Source organism: Solea senegalensis, unplaced genomic scaffold, assembly GCF_019176455.1.
Source record: "Solea senegalensis isolate Sse05_10M unplaced genomic scaffold, IFAPA_SoseM_1 scf7180000013955, whole genome shotgun sequence".
NCBI lineage: Eukaryota > Metazoa > Chordata > Actinopteri > Pleuronectiformes > Soleidae > Solea > Solea senegalensis.
This window is the reverse complement of record NW_025320924.1, coordinates 1-18,135: the sequence shown is the minus strand read 5'-3', so window position 1 is coordinate 18,135 and position 18,135 is coordinate 1. Positions and strand designations below refer to the sequence as shown.

Below are 18,135 nucleotides of genomic sequence, written 5' to 3'. Positions count from 1 at the left end.
GGAGGGGCCTCCTCTGGAATGGTCAGGGGACACAGATGAAGTGAAATAGATGCAGCACCAAAAAGAGAGTAAAAGTGACTGTGGATTGGACTCTGGTGACAGCATTTTAAACCAGAGGACTGCAGGCAAACTACAGAGCAGAATTTTAACTCTACCACTCAGTAGCATGATTTTTGTATAGTTGATGCTGTTCTGTTGTGCAAGTCAATTCCAATAGAAAAATGGGAAAATTGGTTTAACTCAACCTTTATGAACACAGCACCAAGAGATCAACACTTAACATACCTGTGATAGCAATAATCAAACTGCTTAAATGTCACCTCAAATGCATGAATTAATGAATGTGTAAAAAAACCCAAAGCAAAACAGTATTGTTTTTTTAATATCTGAATAATTCAAAACAAATGATCACTCTTAATAGGTCAGATCAAAGAGGTAAGGAATTTATTTCAGTCTTTATTTTATGATTCAAAGAGAGACCAATATTTTTACTTTGCAGAATGTTGGCCTACAAATATATTTGGCAACTGCCCAATTCCTAATCATTTATCAGGTTTTACAGGTGCAAATGTGTCTATGTCAGGTAAGTAAAAAACAACAACAAAGTCATAAACCAAACCTGTCATAGACTTATAAAAGTAACCACTGCCACCTGCTGGTCAAGCATATGGATTACTTGCAGTAATTATATTGCGAGTCTTGCTGCAGACTATTTTAAAGAGGAAACGTGAATTTACTTTTTACACATGCATTTTTATGAAATATAAAAAAGAAAAGAAAATAATAAAACTGGGCAAAAAATTAATTTACTCTTCCACATAACAGCAAAACTACATATGTATATAAGTATATACTTATATAATGTGCAATTCATTGCAAGCCAGTCCGCTAGACTGACTTGCCTCCTGCCACAGTAATTATATGATTGCAGAGGGCAAAGGTGCCGCCATTAGGTTCCTGATGGGGTCAGATAAGAGATCCTGGAATCCTGCCTCCATCGCTGGTAGAAAACAACCAAATTATATGTTAAATTGATGAAAGTACAAACAAAATTTCACAGAGAAGAATAAAATCATTACCCAATCGGCTACTGGTCTCCTTCACCAATAACTGGGACTGCTCCTTGATAGACAGAAGTTCTCTCACCATCTTACACTGAGTGTCCATCTTATGATTTAGAAGAAAAATGGAAATTTACATTCCAAAACAAATGTTAACTGTCTGATGTCCTGTTTAAGTAGTTGGTGTATTTAAGACTCTAGATTTTTAATGGCATTTCCTAAAGCAACATGAAAGGTTAAACTTTTATAGCTAGTAATACAAATTGATAACTAAAGGTAGCATGTAAATACACAATGTCAAATGTGTATTGTGTACAACATACTGCAAATGTTCTTATATTTTAGTGAATACATTAGTGAAGCAGTTCTTATATTTACCTGCTTCACTAATGATAAAACAAAAATTTACTCACATTTAAACTACTGGTTTTAAAGGATTCTTGTGAGAAGATATTTCTACTTATATACAACATACTGCAAGTACTTTCAGGGCTTTTGGAGCACTAAATACATTGCAGCAGTGAAAATACAGCTAAGGATATATAAAGAGTATACACATCGCATAATGTAGTTGTATTATCCCACATTTAATTTGTGTAATTATTAACCTATGTAGCTGAGGTAGGTTAATATCTTCCGACTTCTTCAGCATTTAAACTGCTCATAAACTAGCATTTGCTTAAATGCTCTGACAGCCAAAGAGCACTTATTTTAGTAGTTTACAAGATGGTATAGAACATAATATTCAAAACCTTACAGACTATAGCCATATTATTCATAGTATTGATAGATTTGTGTTTTTTAGGTCAACATCAAATTTAATACAATCATTACGTACAATCATTGCTATTGTATGAAGTTTGGGCTGTTGTCTAGAGAGAAGACCATGGTAATCAGGTTTGCTCTGGATGACAAGATACTGTGATGACTGGGACACACATGTAGCATCTAACGATACACCTCCCTCCTGGCCTTGCTCCACTTTCCTGAAACAAATTATGAAAAAAAAATAAAAATTGCAAAACCAATACACACACACTGAAAACCTCATTGCCACAGTTTTCCTCACTTTACAACATATGTCCACCTTTTTAATTCCGCTGCCTTATCGCGGTGTTTGTTCAACAGTGCCCCCCAAGATTCACTTTCAGCCTGAAGCCTAAAACATAACACATGTCATCATAAAAAACAGAACTTTGTGTGATAGGTTAAAGCACAAGTTTCACATAAATGTGGATATTTATTTTGTATGAACATATTGTGGTTAGTATATTAAAAACACCATGCCTGTTGATGGTTTTCTGGACTTTTTCCATGGCTCTTCGCACTGTGGGATCACAAGAACTGACAGAAAATAACAGGCTTAAATGTAGACAAAACTAATTCAAATTATTTTTAATATAGTTGATGCAAATTGGTGAATATGTAAAAAAGCTAGAATACCTGGCTGCAGTAGTGAATGGATGCACCTGAGCTTCACTGTGCATGCATTTGGTCATATAACCCCAATCTTTCTTTATGTGCTCAACTGTACCATAGAAAACAGGACACACACACATAAAAGAAAATCTTAAACATGACATTCCTCATAAAATGTTGTTGGAACATGTGAAGTAGAAAATACACTGTGCAAGCACTAACCTTGATTTTGAAAACAGTCCAGCAAGGTGTTGGGCACAGACTGGAGCACATTTTGAGTTCTTTCAACTGCCAGCTGGAGACAAAGCAGCTGTGATTAGACTTTCTGAAATGTGTGTTTAAAACTTAACCATACAAATATGATCCAAACATGCTCCTCACAACCCACACATTCATTAAAAGCTTGTATACAGCAGATAGATACTCCAGAATAACAAAAAAGTCAGAGTCTGTGCAACATACACACGTCGGTGTCCATATATGTTCCCGTTTGGTCATTGTTGTAAAGACACAGTATCAGATGAATGCTATTAAGTAAATGCTATTTTATGCAGTGCTCTAAATACATATTGAGGGTTTCCCTTTTTATCATAAACTGATTTGCTGTCACAGATCATCTGATAGTGAAAGACTAAAGGTAATGTAGTCAATTCCATTGTAAGTCGCTTTGGATAAAAGCATCTGCTAAATGACATGTAATGTAATGTAATGCAATGCAAATGTTTAACATTTTGACAATTTCAAAAGCAGAGCACAGGTCTAACTAATTACATTAATGATAGCTCTGTTCACTTCAAATAAATGAGGAGAATGAGTGCACATGCAACTCAAAACTGAGTCAGCTCAGTGGAATTCAGCCAGCATTAATTTAAATATTTTCACCTGTACCTTTCCTACTGTGACCCATCAAAATATTTGCCATGAAAAAGGATGAATATAAACATGGATGGTGTTTCTGTGTTGCCATTACACTGTACTTAAACATCATAATGACAAGTTTAAGTCAGCCACAAAGTTCCAGCTTTAACACCAACTGTGTCTGGTTTTTGTATAATGCTGCACTTAAATTGAGTTTTGATCATTCTAGATGTGCTTTGGCATGCACATCTAATTAGGGATGCTCACTAGGTAATTTTTATTTATAAAGCACATTTAAAAATCACTGACCAAAGTGCTGAATAGAAGAAATAAATATAATAATTAACAGTCTTATTGGCATCGCCCAACATTGGCTTTAAAATGTATTATCAGTTATAGACAATCATGCCAAGATCCCCCACTATGAGTAATGTCCGAAACAGTAGGCTAAATAGGCTGATTTTTATAAGTGCGTTCTTCTCAACTTTTTTTGTTTATTTCTTTGCACAATAATGAACATCTTCATCTGCTGCAAATGTATGTAATTTCACTACAGAGACTGAACGACCTCTGCAGTTGATCACAGGGAAAATCAGTAATCAACCCAGGCACTCCTGATATATCCCACAACAGATATGAGCAACAAGTCCAACATTGTGCATCCCCACTACCAATGTTAAAGATCTAAGCTTTATTGTTTATCTCTGTTCATTTTGTTTTTGATGCTTACATTAACTGTCATATTGGACACAATGTATGTGTTTGGTAAATGCAATTCAAGATAAAGAAAACTATGACTATTAATAAATTCATTCTTAATTTTTGGTGAAGTTTGTGATGACAATTTGCAATTATTTTCTCCACTCACCATCATAGAAGCCTCCATCAATTTCTCAAGCCTCTCTTGCTGTGACAAGGATGTACTTATGCCACTGCACAAAACTACAGTAAACCATAAATCATACATTCATATTAATATTGCAAGAACATAAACACCCCATGACAATTTTGAGCGACCGTAAAGGGCAGCACAGACAGAGATCTTACCCTGATAAGGGTTGGGCAGTGCAGGCAAAGAGCGTCGGGTTATGGTGGCTCTCCTCCAGGATTTCCTCCGTGTACTCGGACTGTCAGGCACACTTGAAAGCTCCTCTGTGTTTTCTATCTGCATTTGTTGTTTCTCTGTGTCTGGGTGTGCTTCCTCTGCATCTGCGGTGTCTTTGCCTGGTGATAGGGGCTCCATACGAGGAGATTTGTGTGGAGGTGCTATGCTGAGGCTCGTGTTGGGGCTTGTGGAGCATCTTTTCGATGTCTGTGTAACCGAGTTCACCTAAAGTCAGAGACAGAATAACACAAGTACCAATAAACATCTGGGGCAGGATTAGCTTGTGGATAATGTACAGTGCTTAACAAATGTATTAGACCACCTGTCATAAAAATGAGAAAACAAATATTTTAAGGAATCTTTCAAAAACTTGTTTAAAACTTAAAATTGTTACTATTTATTTGATCTGAATTCACCTATTTGTACAACATTTTGTAAAATATTTTTCTCAGTTCAGGAATGCAACTAAATAACTATAATTTAACTTAACAATCAAGAAATAATAATGTGCTTCACTATGTTTTCTGTCTTTTATGTAAAACAGCATTTGAAAATGCATGGACAACAACAATAATTATATTTTAGCATTAAAAATGTAATTTCAAGAGCTTATATTACGAGTGTGTAAGCCATTACAAAAACATAAAAAAACAATTTTGATAAATACCTATGTTGTTAATTTAGGGCAGCTGTGGCATAAACCCTACCTTGGGTGGTAGTCTAATACATTTATTACGCATTGTATGTGTCTGATGTCATTCGGTAGCAAGTAAGTTTAGATTAAATGACAAAATTCTTACATCATTCGGATTTCCTGCAACGACGATAGACCCGAAACTGCAAGAAATGTGAATGTACAAACGAACGTCATACGTACAGAATATAAGAGAAAACGTTTCGCCGTTTATGGCATGCATCACAACAGCAATTTGCTCAGGCCATAACTCAAACAGACAAACCAATTTAACAAAAATGTTTTACTTATCTCGATACATGGCACATTTCAGAATGAAAGAAGATACAAACCCGTCTTGTCCAGCTTCCGAATGTTTTTCCGCCATTTTTCCTTTCAAATAGTTTACTTCGCAGCGCGCGCCCAACAAGCCAAACCCCTCCGTTGAGCTAAGAATCATGGGAATTGTAGTGTGATCATGATCATAATGGGACAAATTGTACTTGCAGAGCAGTAGTTTGCTTTTGAATATTGATCGCACTGTTGATGGTAAAATTCTTCACAAAGAAAATAGATCATGTATAAACCTAAGAGTTATATATTTTAAACACAGAGCATAGGACAATACTATGTGCACCTGTAACATGAGAAGAAGATAATGTGAATTATTTGATTTGTATGTCTGCTTTTTGGTCTTGTTCGAAATAAACTAAAACATAATATATTATATCATGCCCTTGAGTTTATTTTGGTTATGATTTTTAACAAATTCTCAAGGAGATCAAATGCATATTTTTGACAGAAGTTTATGTGGCAAAGGGGCCTCAGGTGGCAATAAAATACAAATTAAGACAGCGTCTTGACTGACTTGTTTTAAGTTCTGTTTGTACACTTTGGTTGGATTTTCTGATATCCAGCCCAAGTGCACTGGAAGTTGATTTATCTCTCCCTCATGTATTTCCCCAACTGATGTTACATTAATAGACTTAAGTGCATTTATTTCATGGATTTGGTCATTTACTTGAGTTGTCAATACATAAAAACTCATTATGCAGTTAAAAAGTTTAATGGAAATGAAAAAGTGAAGGTACCACTGAGAGCTATCGTAATTTTGTTTTCTGACAAATTACCTGGAAAATTAGTTAACGATGAAATCATACATTTAAACAAGCAAGTTTGGCATCTTCTTGACTTCATATCAATATCACAAATATTACTTTTGCTCTTTGGTAAGGCCAAGTTCCACAAATTCAGCATTCAGAGCACAGTGGAAAAAATCTGAGAGATTTATCATATTTTGTATTTCAGTGACCTTCATCTGCTCCATAGCTCTTAAATGCTTCATATAGTACTGAAACACAAGGGAGTGCATTTATATATGGAATGGCCATTAGTTTAAGCTTACCTTATCAAACAAAGCTTTGTGTAAGTTTATGTCAGAGATAAAATAACAAAGCTGTTTATAACTGAGTTTAGCATTTGTTAGTTAAAACCTGTTGGTAATTAAATAAAGACTTAACCTACATTTTGGCTTGGCCAATGCAACATGTCCCATATCATAAAAGGTTTCAATAGAGGGATGTTTTTCTTATCTCTCATCAGATACTCGTCATTACTTACCTTTTTTGGGTCGAAAATAGTTCATGACCTGCTCGACTGGAAATGAGCATCCTTTCCTTGTGTAGACACACCAATATTTGTATTTGAAAAACACTTGACAGACATCATCATTTGTATCTGTAAGTCTTTATAAGTCTGTTAGAGATGTTTTTCACTTTTTACAAAATAAAGGGTCAAAAAAAAATCAAAAACACTTCTGCAATTCTCTCAGAGAATGCCCATTAGTGTGCCTGTGTTTCACTCTGGCTGGCACACAGTCTCGCACTCCACTCAATACTGCTGTCTTCATGGCCTTTTGTAGCAGCGGGGAAAGGACAGATGAAGAGAAAGAGAGAAATATAGAAGAACTGAGGAGTTCTGAAGAAAACAGAATCTAAACACAGGAACTCAGATGGTAACAGAAGGGTGGAGTGGAATAAAGGAAGGGATACACAGAGCACAGTACCGCTTGCCATGACCGTCTCAAGTGTTATGTTTGTGTCACAACAGCTTTAATTGTCCTCTTCATCCAAAGTCTTCTCTCCCTTTACAGTTCGGTTGGTAAGGGCAGCAGTAGCTATTGGCACTGAGTTCAAGAAGGCAGCCTGAGAGCTCCTTTGCCCAACAGGAACTGCAGGACACGGTCCACCAGAAGAGCCGCAACAAAGTCTACAACCAGGACCTGGGCAATGATCATTTTGAACTGCAAAGGAGTACAAGAAGGGTGATTACTTCAATGGCCATTTCATTTTTACTACATTTGACTGATTATTATCAAGTGTAAATGACAAAACAGTACAGTTAAAACAACATATGCTTACCTCCGTTGGAATATCAACAAGGGCAAACTGTTCATTGAATTCTGGTGAGGAACCAGACAGAAGGCCCACAATTGCTAAACCTGACAGAGCTATACTCCACAGTAGTGGTCGATTTTCAGTGAGAGACTCCATGAACGGGTGACCCTGCCAGACACAACAACATATGTTGTAAATCTATTTCAGTAAAATGAATGCAGGGATAACTAATTGTATAATAGAATTACAAATGAGCACCTTGTAGTTAATGGCAAAGGTAGCCATCTGCATGGCCATGGACATTATATACACAGTGCTGTTGATTAGACTGGGTTCAAATTCTTTGTACAGATCTGCAAACTGCTCCTCTCTGCAAGAGAAACAGCACAAGAGAATTGTTATTAAAATGTAGTCATGTTCATTTACAAATGCAACTATTGATTTTATAATGTAGCCATTTACTCTCTCATTCTCTCGCTCTACTGTGATTTACCTGGGTGGACTTCTGCTCTGAGCCTCTTTGTAAAGATATACCAGACTACAAAAGTGAACGGCAAACTGCAGTAACACAGTTAGCACCGTATAAAGATTGAAGATGTTTGGCAACGGTCGCTCCCGTGACAATGTTTTTAGTGGCTGTGTACACAAGAGAAGAAAAAAGGCTCCATCAAAAACGGTAAGTCATTTTTAAACTGTGAAAATCATCTTTCAAAGAGAACATTCAAAGTAGACACTAATTCTCACCTTTGATCTAGAAATGAAGAGGAAGCAGCCAGCTAACAGTAGGCCCTGCAGGGTTGCCTGGAAATCACTAAACTTGACTCCCTCGAGGTACAGTACAGACTGGCTGTAGGCCAGTACCAGGGCATTGAGAGCCAGAATTTTAAACATCTGGAGTGTTGTCACGAGAGTGCAGCGACCTTGCTTTATTACATGGCAGACTGGGGGAAAAAAGAAATGGAGAGTGACTTAATGAGAGTTGCCAATTACCGTATATTAACATCTCAAAGCTGAGAAACACGTATTACTCACTGCATTGTATGGATGAGAGCTTGGAAGTGAAAGGCGCTGCGATGGAAGCATCACCCAGCTTCACCACTTGTACCTGATCCTCTTCCATTTCCCGTAAGACTTGACTGATTCTCTCCTATAACAGGAAAAACCTTGACATTTTCACCAGTGCACTACAACTCTTGTAATCAAAGAAAAAAAAACATTTTTCCTGAGCTAGAAAAGGGCTGGGATGCTTTCAGTGGTCCTATGAACAAGTGTCAGCTGTCATAGGGAGGAAAACAACTGTTGTTACTGTTAATCATTCCCGGAAGAATCAGGGAGGAGATCTTTCTGATGATGTACACCTTTTGTGCTGCAAGCTGCTCTTCTCTCTGTGCCATCACCCTCTGCCTGGCTGCCCTGGAGCTCAGTTTTCCTCCTGAGGTAACAGGTGGTAAAGGTCTGGATTCTATGGTAGGCACATCCTTCTCTCTCCACCGTCTCCTTTTTTCGGGCATGCGTTCTGGGGCGTTGGCCAAAAGAGCAACACCTGAGGAGAAAACAAAATAAACATCCTTGCTTAATGTTGGGATCATAAAACACAAAGGCCGCAAGTCTCTGTGGTTGATAAAACTTACCAACGTGGGCGTGTTTGAGAGCTCCAACATCATTTGTACCATCACCACACATCAGCGTTACATAACCAAGCCCCTTTAGACTGGTGATCACAAACTCCTATGACACAACAGACAACCATCACACCCTTTAAGTCATTTACAATGATACATGGAGCACCTTAAATGATTTGTATTCAGGGGGACATTTATCTAGATTTCCCAAAATCCCTCTCAACAACAGTGAAATACTATTGGTGGGTCATATAGTTAAAATACATGCCTAATTTGCATTACAGACTACTACTAAGTCTACCATCTACCACCAGCAAAAACTAATCTGACATCAGCTATTTATGTTTGCGATGGACCAATGAAAAAGTAGTAGTTAACTTAATTAGACCGGTGTTTTATAAACTTCAACATAAAGGACTGTCACACAGTATGGTACATATTAAGCCAGTTAAAGGTAACTGAAATTCAATCATCACACTAAATGTGACCCAGATAAGCAACATCTGTCTCAGGTTTATGATTAGTAGCTCTGTTATATAGTGGACTTTCCCCTAAAGTGGAGCATTTCTACTAGATTTAAACAATACATAGTTGCTGCTGTAGGACTTACTTTTTGTTTTGGACTGACACGGGCAAACACTACTATGTGAGGCAAGAGAGTGTGGAATAGCCGTGGGTCACAGCTCAGTCTCGCCAGCCCCTCTCCTGTTACACACAAGTCGTACTGATGCACGAACGAAGAAAGGGAGGGGGGGGGCACTGGTACATGCACGCTGCCATCAATGGATTCCCATTGCCACTCACCTGTAAAACAAAATAATAATTTTCAGCATTCGGTGTCCTTCAGGTACAATGTTGACTTTGCTTTACTGGAAACTTGTCTTACTGTGATCGGGGCTTGGTTGTAATATCAGCGTGTGTTCTTTTTGAATGAAGTGAAGCTCTCTTGCTACATGGCACGCTGTTAGAGGGTTGTCACCTGTGATCATCACCACCTTAAAGCAAAAGAAGCATCTTCTTAAAACCATTGTATTTGCATAGACTTTCAGAATTGTGTGTTGTCAACTTGTTTACATGATGAGATGCCTCCTGGATCTCTTTGATGACTGCCTTGCTATCACTCTTGAGGGGGCAGGACACAACCATGAACCCAGCAAAATGGAGGTTGCACTCCAGTGCATCACGACTTATCTCACGGACCTATTAGATCCAATAATATCCAACTCAGTTCAAATGTATTTATTACTCACAGACATCACACAACGTGATATTTTCAAATAAAATTAAATTAGAACCTGCTGATGACTGAGATGTCCTATCTCTTTATATCCCAAGGCCAGCACTCTGGCCCCTTCCCGAGACATTTCCCTGTGGACTTTGTCATAACCCGCTGGACATACTGCAAACTACAAACACAGCCAAATTAGAACACCAGAAGATCCTGTTGATTAGGCTAAAAAAACAGCACATTATGTATGTGGACAGTGTACGTACCATTCCTCTGAGTGTCTCTGGAGCTCCTTTGACAGCGGAGATGTAGCAGAGGTCAATGGAGCCCATTTTCTCATAAGATGCCAGAACTGACATCCGCTTTAGAGCACTGGCAAAGTGGAAACGCTGGTGGATCTTAAGGCCCTGGGTTTTGATGCCTCGGGGGAAAACCTTTTCATCTGGTCAAAGAATCAAAGGTTAAGGAGACGCTCATTTATGCATTATACCTTTATAAACATTGGGTCTGTCAAATCCATAGTATAAAGACAAAAACCTCTACATTTAAAATGGAAAGAGAATATTTTGAGATGACCTGGATACTTTAAAACAAAAACAATCAAGAAAAGAAACACTTGTGGTTTTAATTCCAAACCAAAGTGCATGAAATTAGAGAGGGCCACATGATTATATGGAGCCTAACAAAAACATGAGCATCCACACATGTTGTCTCGCACACTTACCGCTGCCATGTGTTGTACTTTCTGAAGCTACAATATGTAGAGGTCATATCCCTGTACCTTTAGTGAGGGTCCAGTCAGCGGCAGTCAGCATGGCTTTCTCCAGTGGATCTCCGACCAGCTGTCCATCATCCAGTGTAACCAGTGAGTGACAGGTGGCCACTACCCGATGTGTCTCAACAGGGATCTCAGACACAGGCATCACCTCCTTTCCTTCCCTGTCAATAACACAAACAGATATTCTCTATGCAAATACTTACATTTGGTAGTAAGTATTAAAATGACTTTAAACAAAAGAACAGGCTTTGTGTTTTTGCTTTACTAATTATATTGTTTACAATAAAACACTGAGAATGGTGGGCAGAGTTTACCTAAGGCCTGCAACCCCACGTACGACCAGACTGTCACTGGTCAGTGTTCCTGTTTTGTCAAAACAGCAGACCTCCACTTTCCCTGCAAATGGTATCCTGAAGGGCTCTGTACAGAATACATCTAGGCAGGAGGAGAGAAAAGGAAGACATGAATGAATCCCTGCTCTTACAAGCTCTGCATATCAAGGTGCCACACACACACACAAACAGGAAAGGAGTATAAACAAGCTTACAGAGTTTGGCCAGAGCGATAAGAGATGTGTTAACTGCCAGCGAAAGCTCTATGGGGAGTTCTGGTGGAACCACTGATGTGAGGATTAGCGTGCACTCCAGAAAAAGCTTGTAGCGATTCCTGCTGAGATCCTTGGTCCCTAAGGGGTGACACAAAATGCATAATATTGTGATATGACTTACACCCTTACCATTGACATATTAGCCATCACTTTGAATGTGATAATCCCTGTGTTAAATAAGAATGACATAAGTCGATTCTGTGCACCTCACCTTCTACCCACACATAAACTGCTGCAGCAATGGCAAAAACCAGAAGGAAGAGGATGAAGATGAATGTCTCCAGGTTGTTTGCTGTCACTCTCTTCACACCAAAGAGGATGGTACGCAATAGTTTACCCTGGAGGACAGTTTGCAAATACCATCAGTACAGCCAACTATGCCTTAGACACAAATATTGTCAAAACTGAACATAAAATGCATGAAAATAAAACATACTTATGTAGACATACTAAGCAATTTTCTCACCTGAGAGGTGTAGAATCCTGTTCTTAAGACATAGGCCACACAGCCATTGTCTACAGCTGCACATAAAGAAAAGGATTTATGAGCTTACATCTCCATTTTAATGAAAAAGACTTACTATTTGCTTAAGTATTTTAACAAGGGGGGTTGGTAGCAAACAGCACTTACGTTTGAGTCCAGCACTAGCCTTTAAAGGAGGGCTATGTTGGACCACTTTTGTCCCACCAGAGATGATGTGGAGTCGAGAGTCTGTCTGTAGGTCCAGGACTCGCTCTGGGTCCAAATCCTCAATTGGTTCCTGTATAATCCATGTTATCAGAAGTTATTAAGTGCCCCACAGTAATCCTAGTCCATACCATCAGTAAATATTAGTTAGCCTCCAACCTTCATCTGGGGCACAGATTCTCCAGTCAGCATGGCCTCATCCACAATGCAGCGACCCCTGAGTAGCAGTACATCACAAGGTACCAAGTTGTCCTGGGGTGAACGTCCTATGCAGGAGACAGTACACATATAAAAGACACACTAACACAGTGAATCTAATCTTCTTAGTGAAAATGGAAACACTGCCAGAACACTTACCTATTGAGACAATGTCACCAGGAACAAGCTCATCACTTGAAATAGGTCTCCACTTCCTGTTGCGATATACCTGGCAGAAAATAGGAAAACATGGAAAAAAAATAATGTAATACAGCAAAGAAAAGCGATTACAAGGTAACATGCTTGTTTCCAAATTACTAACAGTCAATATAGTAAATTCATTAAGCCTACCTGGATCATGTAGGGCTTGTTTCCCATGCGTCGAATTTCAGACATATTCCTCATTTGTTGTTGAACCAGGGAGGCCTCGAACGCCACCAGCATGAACAGTGTGAAAACACTGTAGTACCAGTACTCATCCAGACACCACAGCCCAACACAGAATACCTGATGGATGTCACAGGACAAACAACTTTACATGTATGAAGTTGCTATTATCAGCACCAGCACATAAAAAACATTCACACATTTGCATACCTGGAAAACAAAAAAGGGAGCAGTGGCCCTTTCTCTAAAGAGCTCCAGGAAATCTGGTACTACCATCTCAGCATGGTTGGTGCCATAGTTCTTTTCAGCCAGTCTGAGTTCAGCCTCTTCCTGGTAACCACGCCAGGACTGGAAGTAGCCCATTGGGTGATTGATTGGAAATGCTATTGGAAGGAAACATTTCTTTTCTTGGTGGTCAAAGATGTAGCGAATCTTTTGAAACTCAAAAGATAGGGTTCCCTCCCCATTCTCATCCTGTTGGTCAAAAAACACAATTTAAATACAGAATTCATTCAAGTATTGTATTTTCAAAACGACCGGAAATTGTTCTATTTTTATACTTTTGGCAAATCAACAAATAGATGCACTTAAAATGGAATTTGACAGACAAATGCATCAAACTAATTATAATATCTTTAGTTAAGTCTAAACCTCAGTGATAACAATACAATTAATCATATTGTTGATGCCCTACAATGAAGCCTTTGCAAATATGAATGACAAAGTAAATAATGATTTCAAACAACTGGTAAAACTTAAGCTTGGTAGGCAAAGAATGGGAAATCGCAGACATGTTCCCAAAACATCCAGAGCATCCAAAGAGTATGTTTAAAAACTGACCTGGTCCCTCTGTAAAGGTACGAGTTCAGCAGAGCCATTGTTGGGGGTGGGTATGACCTTTGCCAGCGTAGCCTTGTTTGGGTCTGCTTCCTGTATGTCAGGTGACAAATTCACACACTATCACAAAAATGTCTCCGTTATTTTGAGCATAAAGACGTTCCCCTGCAGCCTTGTCCCTTTCAAATGTGGCATGACTGACATACTGTATGCATGATATCTTGCTGTCCAGGCATGTTCCCCTTGACTTTTAAATCTGCCCACAAGATTAATACCAGGTTATGTTAATACAAGTCTGTTGTGCTGTTCTGAAGGGCTCTTAAAATAACTGCTGCACCACATGTCAGTCATGATGTCTTACTATATCAATGTTGTGAAACGTCAATGAAATTTCTATGGTCAGTGAAAATTAAAACTGGAACCCGAGGACATATCGCCCATCCATTATAAAAGAGACTGGTGCGACTGGTACAAAAGCACTCAAACGGCAAAATAAAGAATTTTGCACACTATTTCACTTTCACCTTATGTTTCACAAGTAAATTATGCTTGATGAAGACACATTTCTTGAATTAATGCATTGTGTGCGGAATAACTTATTTAATTTAATTTATAATATTATTATAGGCGTGAAGTCACTGGGTATTTCATGAAATAATACCCCTGACTTAATACTATGCAAATGGGACAGGGAAAAATATGTGTGTTATCATCATCATTATTCGTGTTCTTATTGTTTACCTTGGAACAAGTGAGCCAACAGTGCGCGTGCACGGACCAATAACCAGAAAGAGCTGTGAGGACGTGCGCGATCCCGATAACGGCTAGCGCCAGGAGGCCTGCCTCCGGATACTCTGAAGCACCATAAACTCCTAACCACACGTACAACCAGCACGGGTAGAAAACGACCAGGAATGGGAGGATGGTGCCGTGTAGCAGCCGGGGCCTTCGCCTGTACAATGTCACCGAGCTCACCAGCTCGTCGCCGGTGCCGCTGTCATGCTGACTATGGTTCACAGAGGGGGCCATTTGCAGCTCACCGGGTCCCCGGATCCCGTCTGCAGCTATATTTCCATCTTTCCTGGCGTCGTTCATCGTACTTTATCGACTCCTCTGCCCCCCTCTATCATCCACCACCACCCTGTCGTGCTGTAACCGGTAGAAATGAAATTATACACGGTGCTCGGTCCAGCCTTCGAAGCCCGTTTCCCTGGATTGCTCGTACTATGACCAGGGCTTCCGCATACGTAAACGCGTAAAGACACGTAAGAGTCGTGCCGCTGAAACCAACCGTAATTACCGTCCACACATTGGAATTGTTTTATTTGGGTCAAACGTCATATGACACAAACTCCGTTTAGAGATTACTTCGACGAAATGTCGAAAACATTTTCAATGTAACATACTTTTATCATGAAATGAAGTGCGTACCGCTTTAATAACTTCTTCGTCATCATAGAGGGCGTAGTCATACCTTGAGATTGACACAAACCAGGTCCAATAGGATGAAAGAATCGTGTCTTTTTGTGTGTTTATATCCAATCAGACGGTTATGGGTGTAAACAGAGTGTACCGGTTGTGCAGTCATGGCTCCATATGCTGGAGTCGTAACCTTGATATTTTAGCCTCTTCGTTTGTGACAATCCCACAACAGCAACATGTAAGATTTATAAGTATGACTCATACCATTAATGTATGTATTTATTGTCTCACCGTATAAGTAGGTACCGACTATTTCTGTGTGAATTCGACTGCATCTCCCTTATATACGTTTTGTTAATGGTTATATCTCTTGGAATTGATCATTCATCACTCTCACATGCCACCATTCAGGCAGGCTGCAATGGACATCACGGCAAAGTACTGCCATAAGGAAATGGAGGAATATGGGTCATGTGTGGCTTCCAACCCATCAACATGGCAGCAAACGTGTCATGAACTTAAGATGAAGGTTGCACAGTGCACGTCATCACAGTAAGGCGAACACAGTATCACTCATGTGGCTCTAACATCTTTATAGCCACCCGTATCAAAGTGAAATGGCTTCTAACCCCTGCATTTTGCTTTTTGCAGTCCGGTGATCCAGAAGATCAGAGAAGACTGTTCCAAGGAGTTTGTGGAGTTTGAGCGTTGCCTGAGAGAAAACCAGGACAAACCTGCCTCCTGCTCACCACACGTGGCTCGCTTCCTTGGCTGTGCAGAGACCGTGGACCTCAGTGGAGTGGGTAAGTCCTTGCTGGAAATCACCATGGACATCTCAAGTTTACATGAACAGTTGTGAATGCATTAGTAAAAAAAACACACAAATACTGAATCATGTTTTGGTGTAGTATGTAAATAATTGATAATAAATTATGTTTCTTTTCTAAAACATCTAGCTCAGCCGTAGTAGCACTGAGACACCAGCATTCCATTACTACCCGATTACACCTGTGCCCGCAGCATCACAGATGCTGGTTTCACTTGTCTGAGGTGTATTCAGTGTGTGCATTTGTCTTCAGCAATAACAAGACACTGCGAGTTGGACTTATGTGTTCTTTTACTTCTCTTGTAAATGTGTTCTTGTGAAAATAACAATTATACTTGCCTGTAAGTGAGGAAATCTGTTTTGTACTGATTTTATTGAGCTAGTTAATTAAAATAGACATCACACTTGTATGTATTACTCATCTGGCGTGGTTGTCTGTTGTTTTTTATAACTTATGTCTGTCCTTCCCAAACTCATCCTCTCCAGGCCTGGATCAGAGTCAAATATTAAGCCGGAATGTTGTCACTCCCACACAAACTCTCCTGACCACTCAATGAGTGAAACATAGGGAGTCTGGGAAGAATGAAGGAGGAGGAGGCTGTCCACCTTTTAATCAACAATACTAGTGAGAGAGACAGAGGGAGGATGTTGAGTCAAGAGCCCTGTGACCACTGAGCAGAACAGGCCTTTTCTGGTTCAATTATTAAAGCACTGAAGGGGGTCATGGAGGGGGGAAACATTCATTCTTTTCAAGTGTAATAAATACCTCCCTGCTTCATATGAGCAAGCGATCTTCATTTATCATACTAAGGACAAATAAGGCAAGTGCACTTCAAAGATGAAACCGCAGATTGTATTGAAGATACGGCAATATTACATTCAAAGCACATCACCTGGCAGTCACTGAACAAAAAAATGTAAAACAGGACCTCGCCTAGTACCACACAAATAAGTTACATTCACAAAAATATCACTTTAAAATTACCATGACTCTGTGATCAGAGTCGAACATAACGTCATGAAGGAATGCCACAGACTGTAGCCAATCACGGAGAACTTATATGATATGGGTACGACCCTAATCCTATTTCATTTTGCATTTGTTGAGTTGCATCCCGACTCTTTGTTTAGCCTCAGTTTGGAGGCGTTTTCCTTAGACCTACTTTGTGACACACAGATATCATGCTACAGTTTAAATATTTGCTGATTATCACAGAAAAAATTACAAAATATCTACCTAACAACAATTTGCAATGTTTGGAAAAGAAATTGTTACAGAAAGTGACTACAACAATTAACTGTAACACAGTCATACTCACATTTACATTTGGAGTACATCATCATGTATCCTGTGTCCTAACTTTTAGGTATTATATATCTATTGGTTATTTGCTGTACTGCTTCTTGGTGATAAAATTGAAGGGAAAGCTAAAGCAATAATTACTTGTACAACCCTGTGTCCGCATAAGGCTCTTCAAATGACCCTGTAGTGTTTCCTAAAGGCTAATAAAAATGATTCTTTTTTTTTTTTAGATTTTTGGTCCATATTATACCATGCATTAACAAAAACTTATGTGGTTTGAAATGATAATTTTACACTGAGAGTTTCCTCCATGTTACAATCTGCCTTCTCAAAATCATTGGGTGAATTAAGTTGTAATCCCATCCAGCACAGTATCCTGAGTTTTTGCTCAGGTTACATAAACATACACACTAACCTGAGAGCAAAATTGTACGCCAATTCATATACAATATTGTATATGCTGCATTCTTTCTCGTACAATAATTAATCACTAGTCCCAAAAAAAGAATACAACATACTAATTTAAAATAGACCCTTAGCTGCGCATAAGACCTGCAAAGACTAAATACATTGAAGTTGATTGATGATTTCACTTTCAACAACCACTTTTTATCTGTAATTCATGATATACACAATAAGAGTTGTCAGTTATGTTGGAAGTGCCACAGAATGTGTTTCAATGAACGTCACAAAAGTACAACAAGCGAAATTGAGGTCCTTAACATTT

At 39.0% G+C, this 18,135-nt stretch overlaps 3 protein-coding genes across 6 annotated transcripts; 1 reads left to right on the top strand and 2 right to left on the bottom strand.

Moving 5' to 3' along the window:
* Positions 1-427: 427 nt before the first annotated feature.
* Positions 428-5,544, bottom strand: LOC122760698 (kinetochore-associated protein DSN1 homolog). 2 transcript variants are annotated; one of them, XM_044015847.1, is made up of 11 exons: positions 5,470-5,544; positions 5,244-5,280; positions 4,386-4,668; positions 4,207-4,280; positions 2,703-2,775; positions 2,505-2,589; positions 2,349-2,405; positions 2,131-2,220; positions 1,900-2,047; positions 1,080-1,167; positions 428-1,000 (listed from the first exon to the last, which is right to left on the bottom strand). In XM_044015847.1, the coding sequence occupies exons 1-11, from the start codon at positions 5,502-5,504 to the stop codon at positions 918-920; spliced, it is 1,053 nt and encodes a 350-aa protein (XP_043871782.1). In that variant the 5' UTR covers positions 5,505-5,544; the 3' UTR covers positions 428-917. The 2 variants fall into 2 exon arrangements, with proteins under 2 accessions (XP_043871782.1, XP_043871783.1); XM_044015848.1 differs by having other exon boundaries at positions 2,149-2,220; positions 5,470-5,543.
* A 1,302-nt stretch (positions 5,545-6,846) lies between these two features.
* Positions 6,847-15,079, bottom strand: atp13a1 (ATPase 13A1). The gene is made up of 25 exons (XM_044015868.1): positions 14,599-15,079; positions 13,861-13,950; positions 13,231-13,494; positions 12,985-13,140; positions 12,793-12,862; positions 12,595-12,701; positions 12,379-12,508; positions 12,214-12,269; positions 11,959-12,085; positions 11,688-11,825; positions 11,455-11,575; positions 11,144-11,301; positions 10,629-10,804; positions 10,430-10,540; positions 10,209-10,334; positions 10,021-10,129; positions 9,745-9,938; positions 9,144-9,240; positions 8,871-9,055; positions 8,545-8,659; positions 8,257-8,453; positions 8,006-8,148; positions 7,771-7,882; positions 7,537-7,680; positions 6,847-7,418 (listed from the first exon to the last, which is right to left on the bottom strand). Exons 1-25 carry the CDS (start codon positions 14,950-14,952, stop codon positions 7,308-7,310), a joined length of 3,591 nt encoding a protein of 1,196 aa, XP_043871803.1. The 5' UTR covers positions 14,953-15,079; the 3' UTR covers positions 6,847-7,307.
* Positions 15,080-15,116: 37 nt separating this feature from the next.
* Positions 15,117-16,888, top strand: LOC122760712 (coiled-coil-helix-coiled-coil-helix domain-containing protein 5-like). 3 transcript variants are annotated; one of them, XR_006358474.1, is made up of 5 exons: positions 15,117-15,517; positions 15,691-15,831; positions 15,931-16,082; positions 16,236-16,373; positions 16,592-16,888. XR_006358474.1 is itself a non-coding variant. In XM_044015869.1 (4 exons), coding segments are annotated over exons 1-4 (366 nt in total). In that variant the 5' UTR covers positions 15,117-15,515; the 3' UTR covers positions 16,663-16,888. The 3 variants fall into 3 exon arrangements, 2 of the variants coding, with proteins under 2 accessions (XP_043871804.1, XP_043871805.1); XM_044015869.1 differs by lacking the exon at positions 16,236-16,373; XM_044015870.1 differs by lacking the exon at positions 16,592-16,888 and having other exon boundaries at positions 16,236-16,526.
* Positions 16,889-18,135: the final 1,247 nt, after the last annotated feature.

What these genes read in the sequence shown, in the direction of transcription:
- LOC122760698 (XM_044015847.1), bottom strand. Translation starts at nt 5,504, where the DNA reads ATGGCGGAAAAACATTCGGAAGCTGGACAAGACGG. An exon ending in TCGGAAGCTGGACAAGACGG is followed by an intron (nt 5,281 to 5,469) that starts GTTTGTATCTTC and finishes CATTTCTTGCAG; the next exon opens with TTTCGGGTCTATCGTCGTTG. An exon ending in GTCCAGAAAACCATCAACAG is followed by an intron (nt 2,221 to 2,348) that starts GCATGGTGTTTT and finishes GTTATGTTTTAG; the next exon opens with GCTTCAGGCTGAAAGTGAAT.
- atp13a1 (XM_044015868.1), bottom strand. Translation starts at nt 14,952, where the DNA reads ATGAACGACGCCAGGAAAGATGGAAATATAGCTGCAGACGGGATCCGG. An exon ending in TACCTTTACAGAGGGACCAG is followed by an intron (nt 13,495 to 13,860) that starts GTCAGTTTTTAA and finishes TTTGACCAACAG; the next exon opens with GATGAGAATGGGGAGGGAAC. An exon ending in GGCTAGTGCTGGACTCAAAC is followed by an intron (nt 12,270 to 12,378) that starts GTAAGTGCTGTT and finishes CTTTATGTGCAG; the next exon opens with CTGTAGACAATGGCTGTGTG.
- LOC122760712 (XM_044015869.1), top strand. An exon ending in GCACAGTGCACGTCATCACA is followed by an intron (nt 15,832 to 15,930) that starts GTAAGGCGAACA and finishes TGCTTTTTGCAG; the next exon opens with TCCGGTGATCCAGAAGATCA. An exon ending in CGTGGACCTCAGTGGAGTGG is followed by an intron (nt 16,083 to 16,591) that starts GTAAGTCCTTGC and finishes CATCCTCTCCAG; the next exon opens with GCCTGGATCAGAGTCAAATA.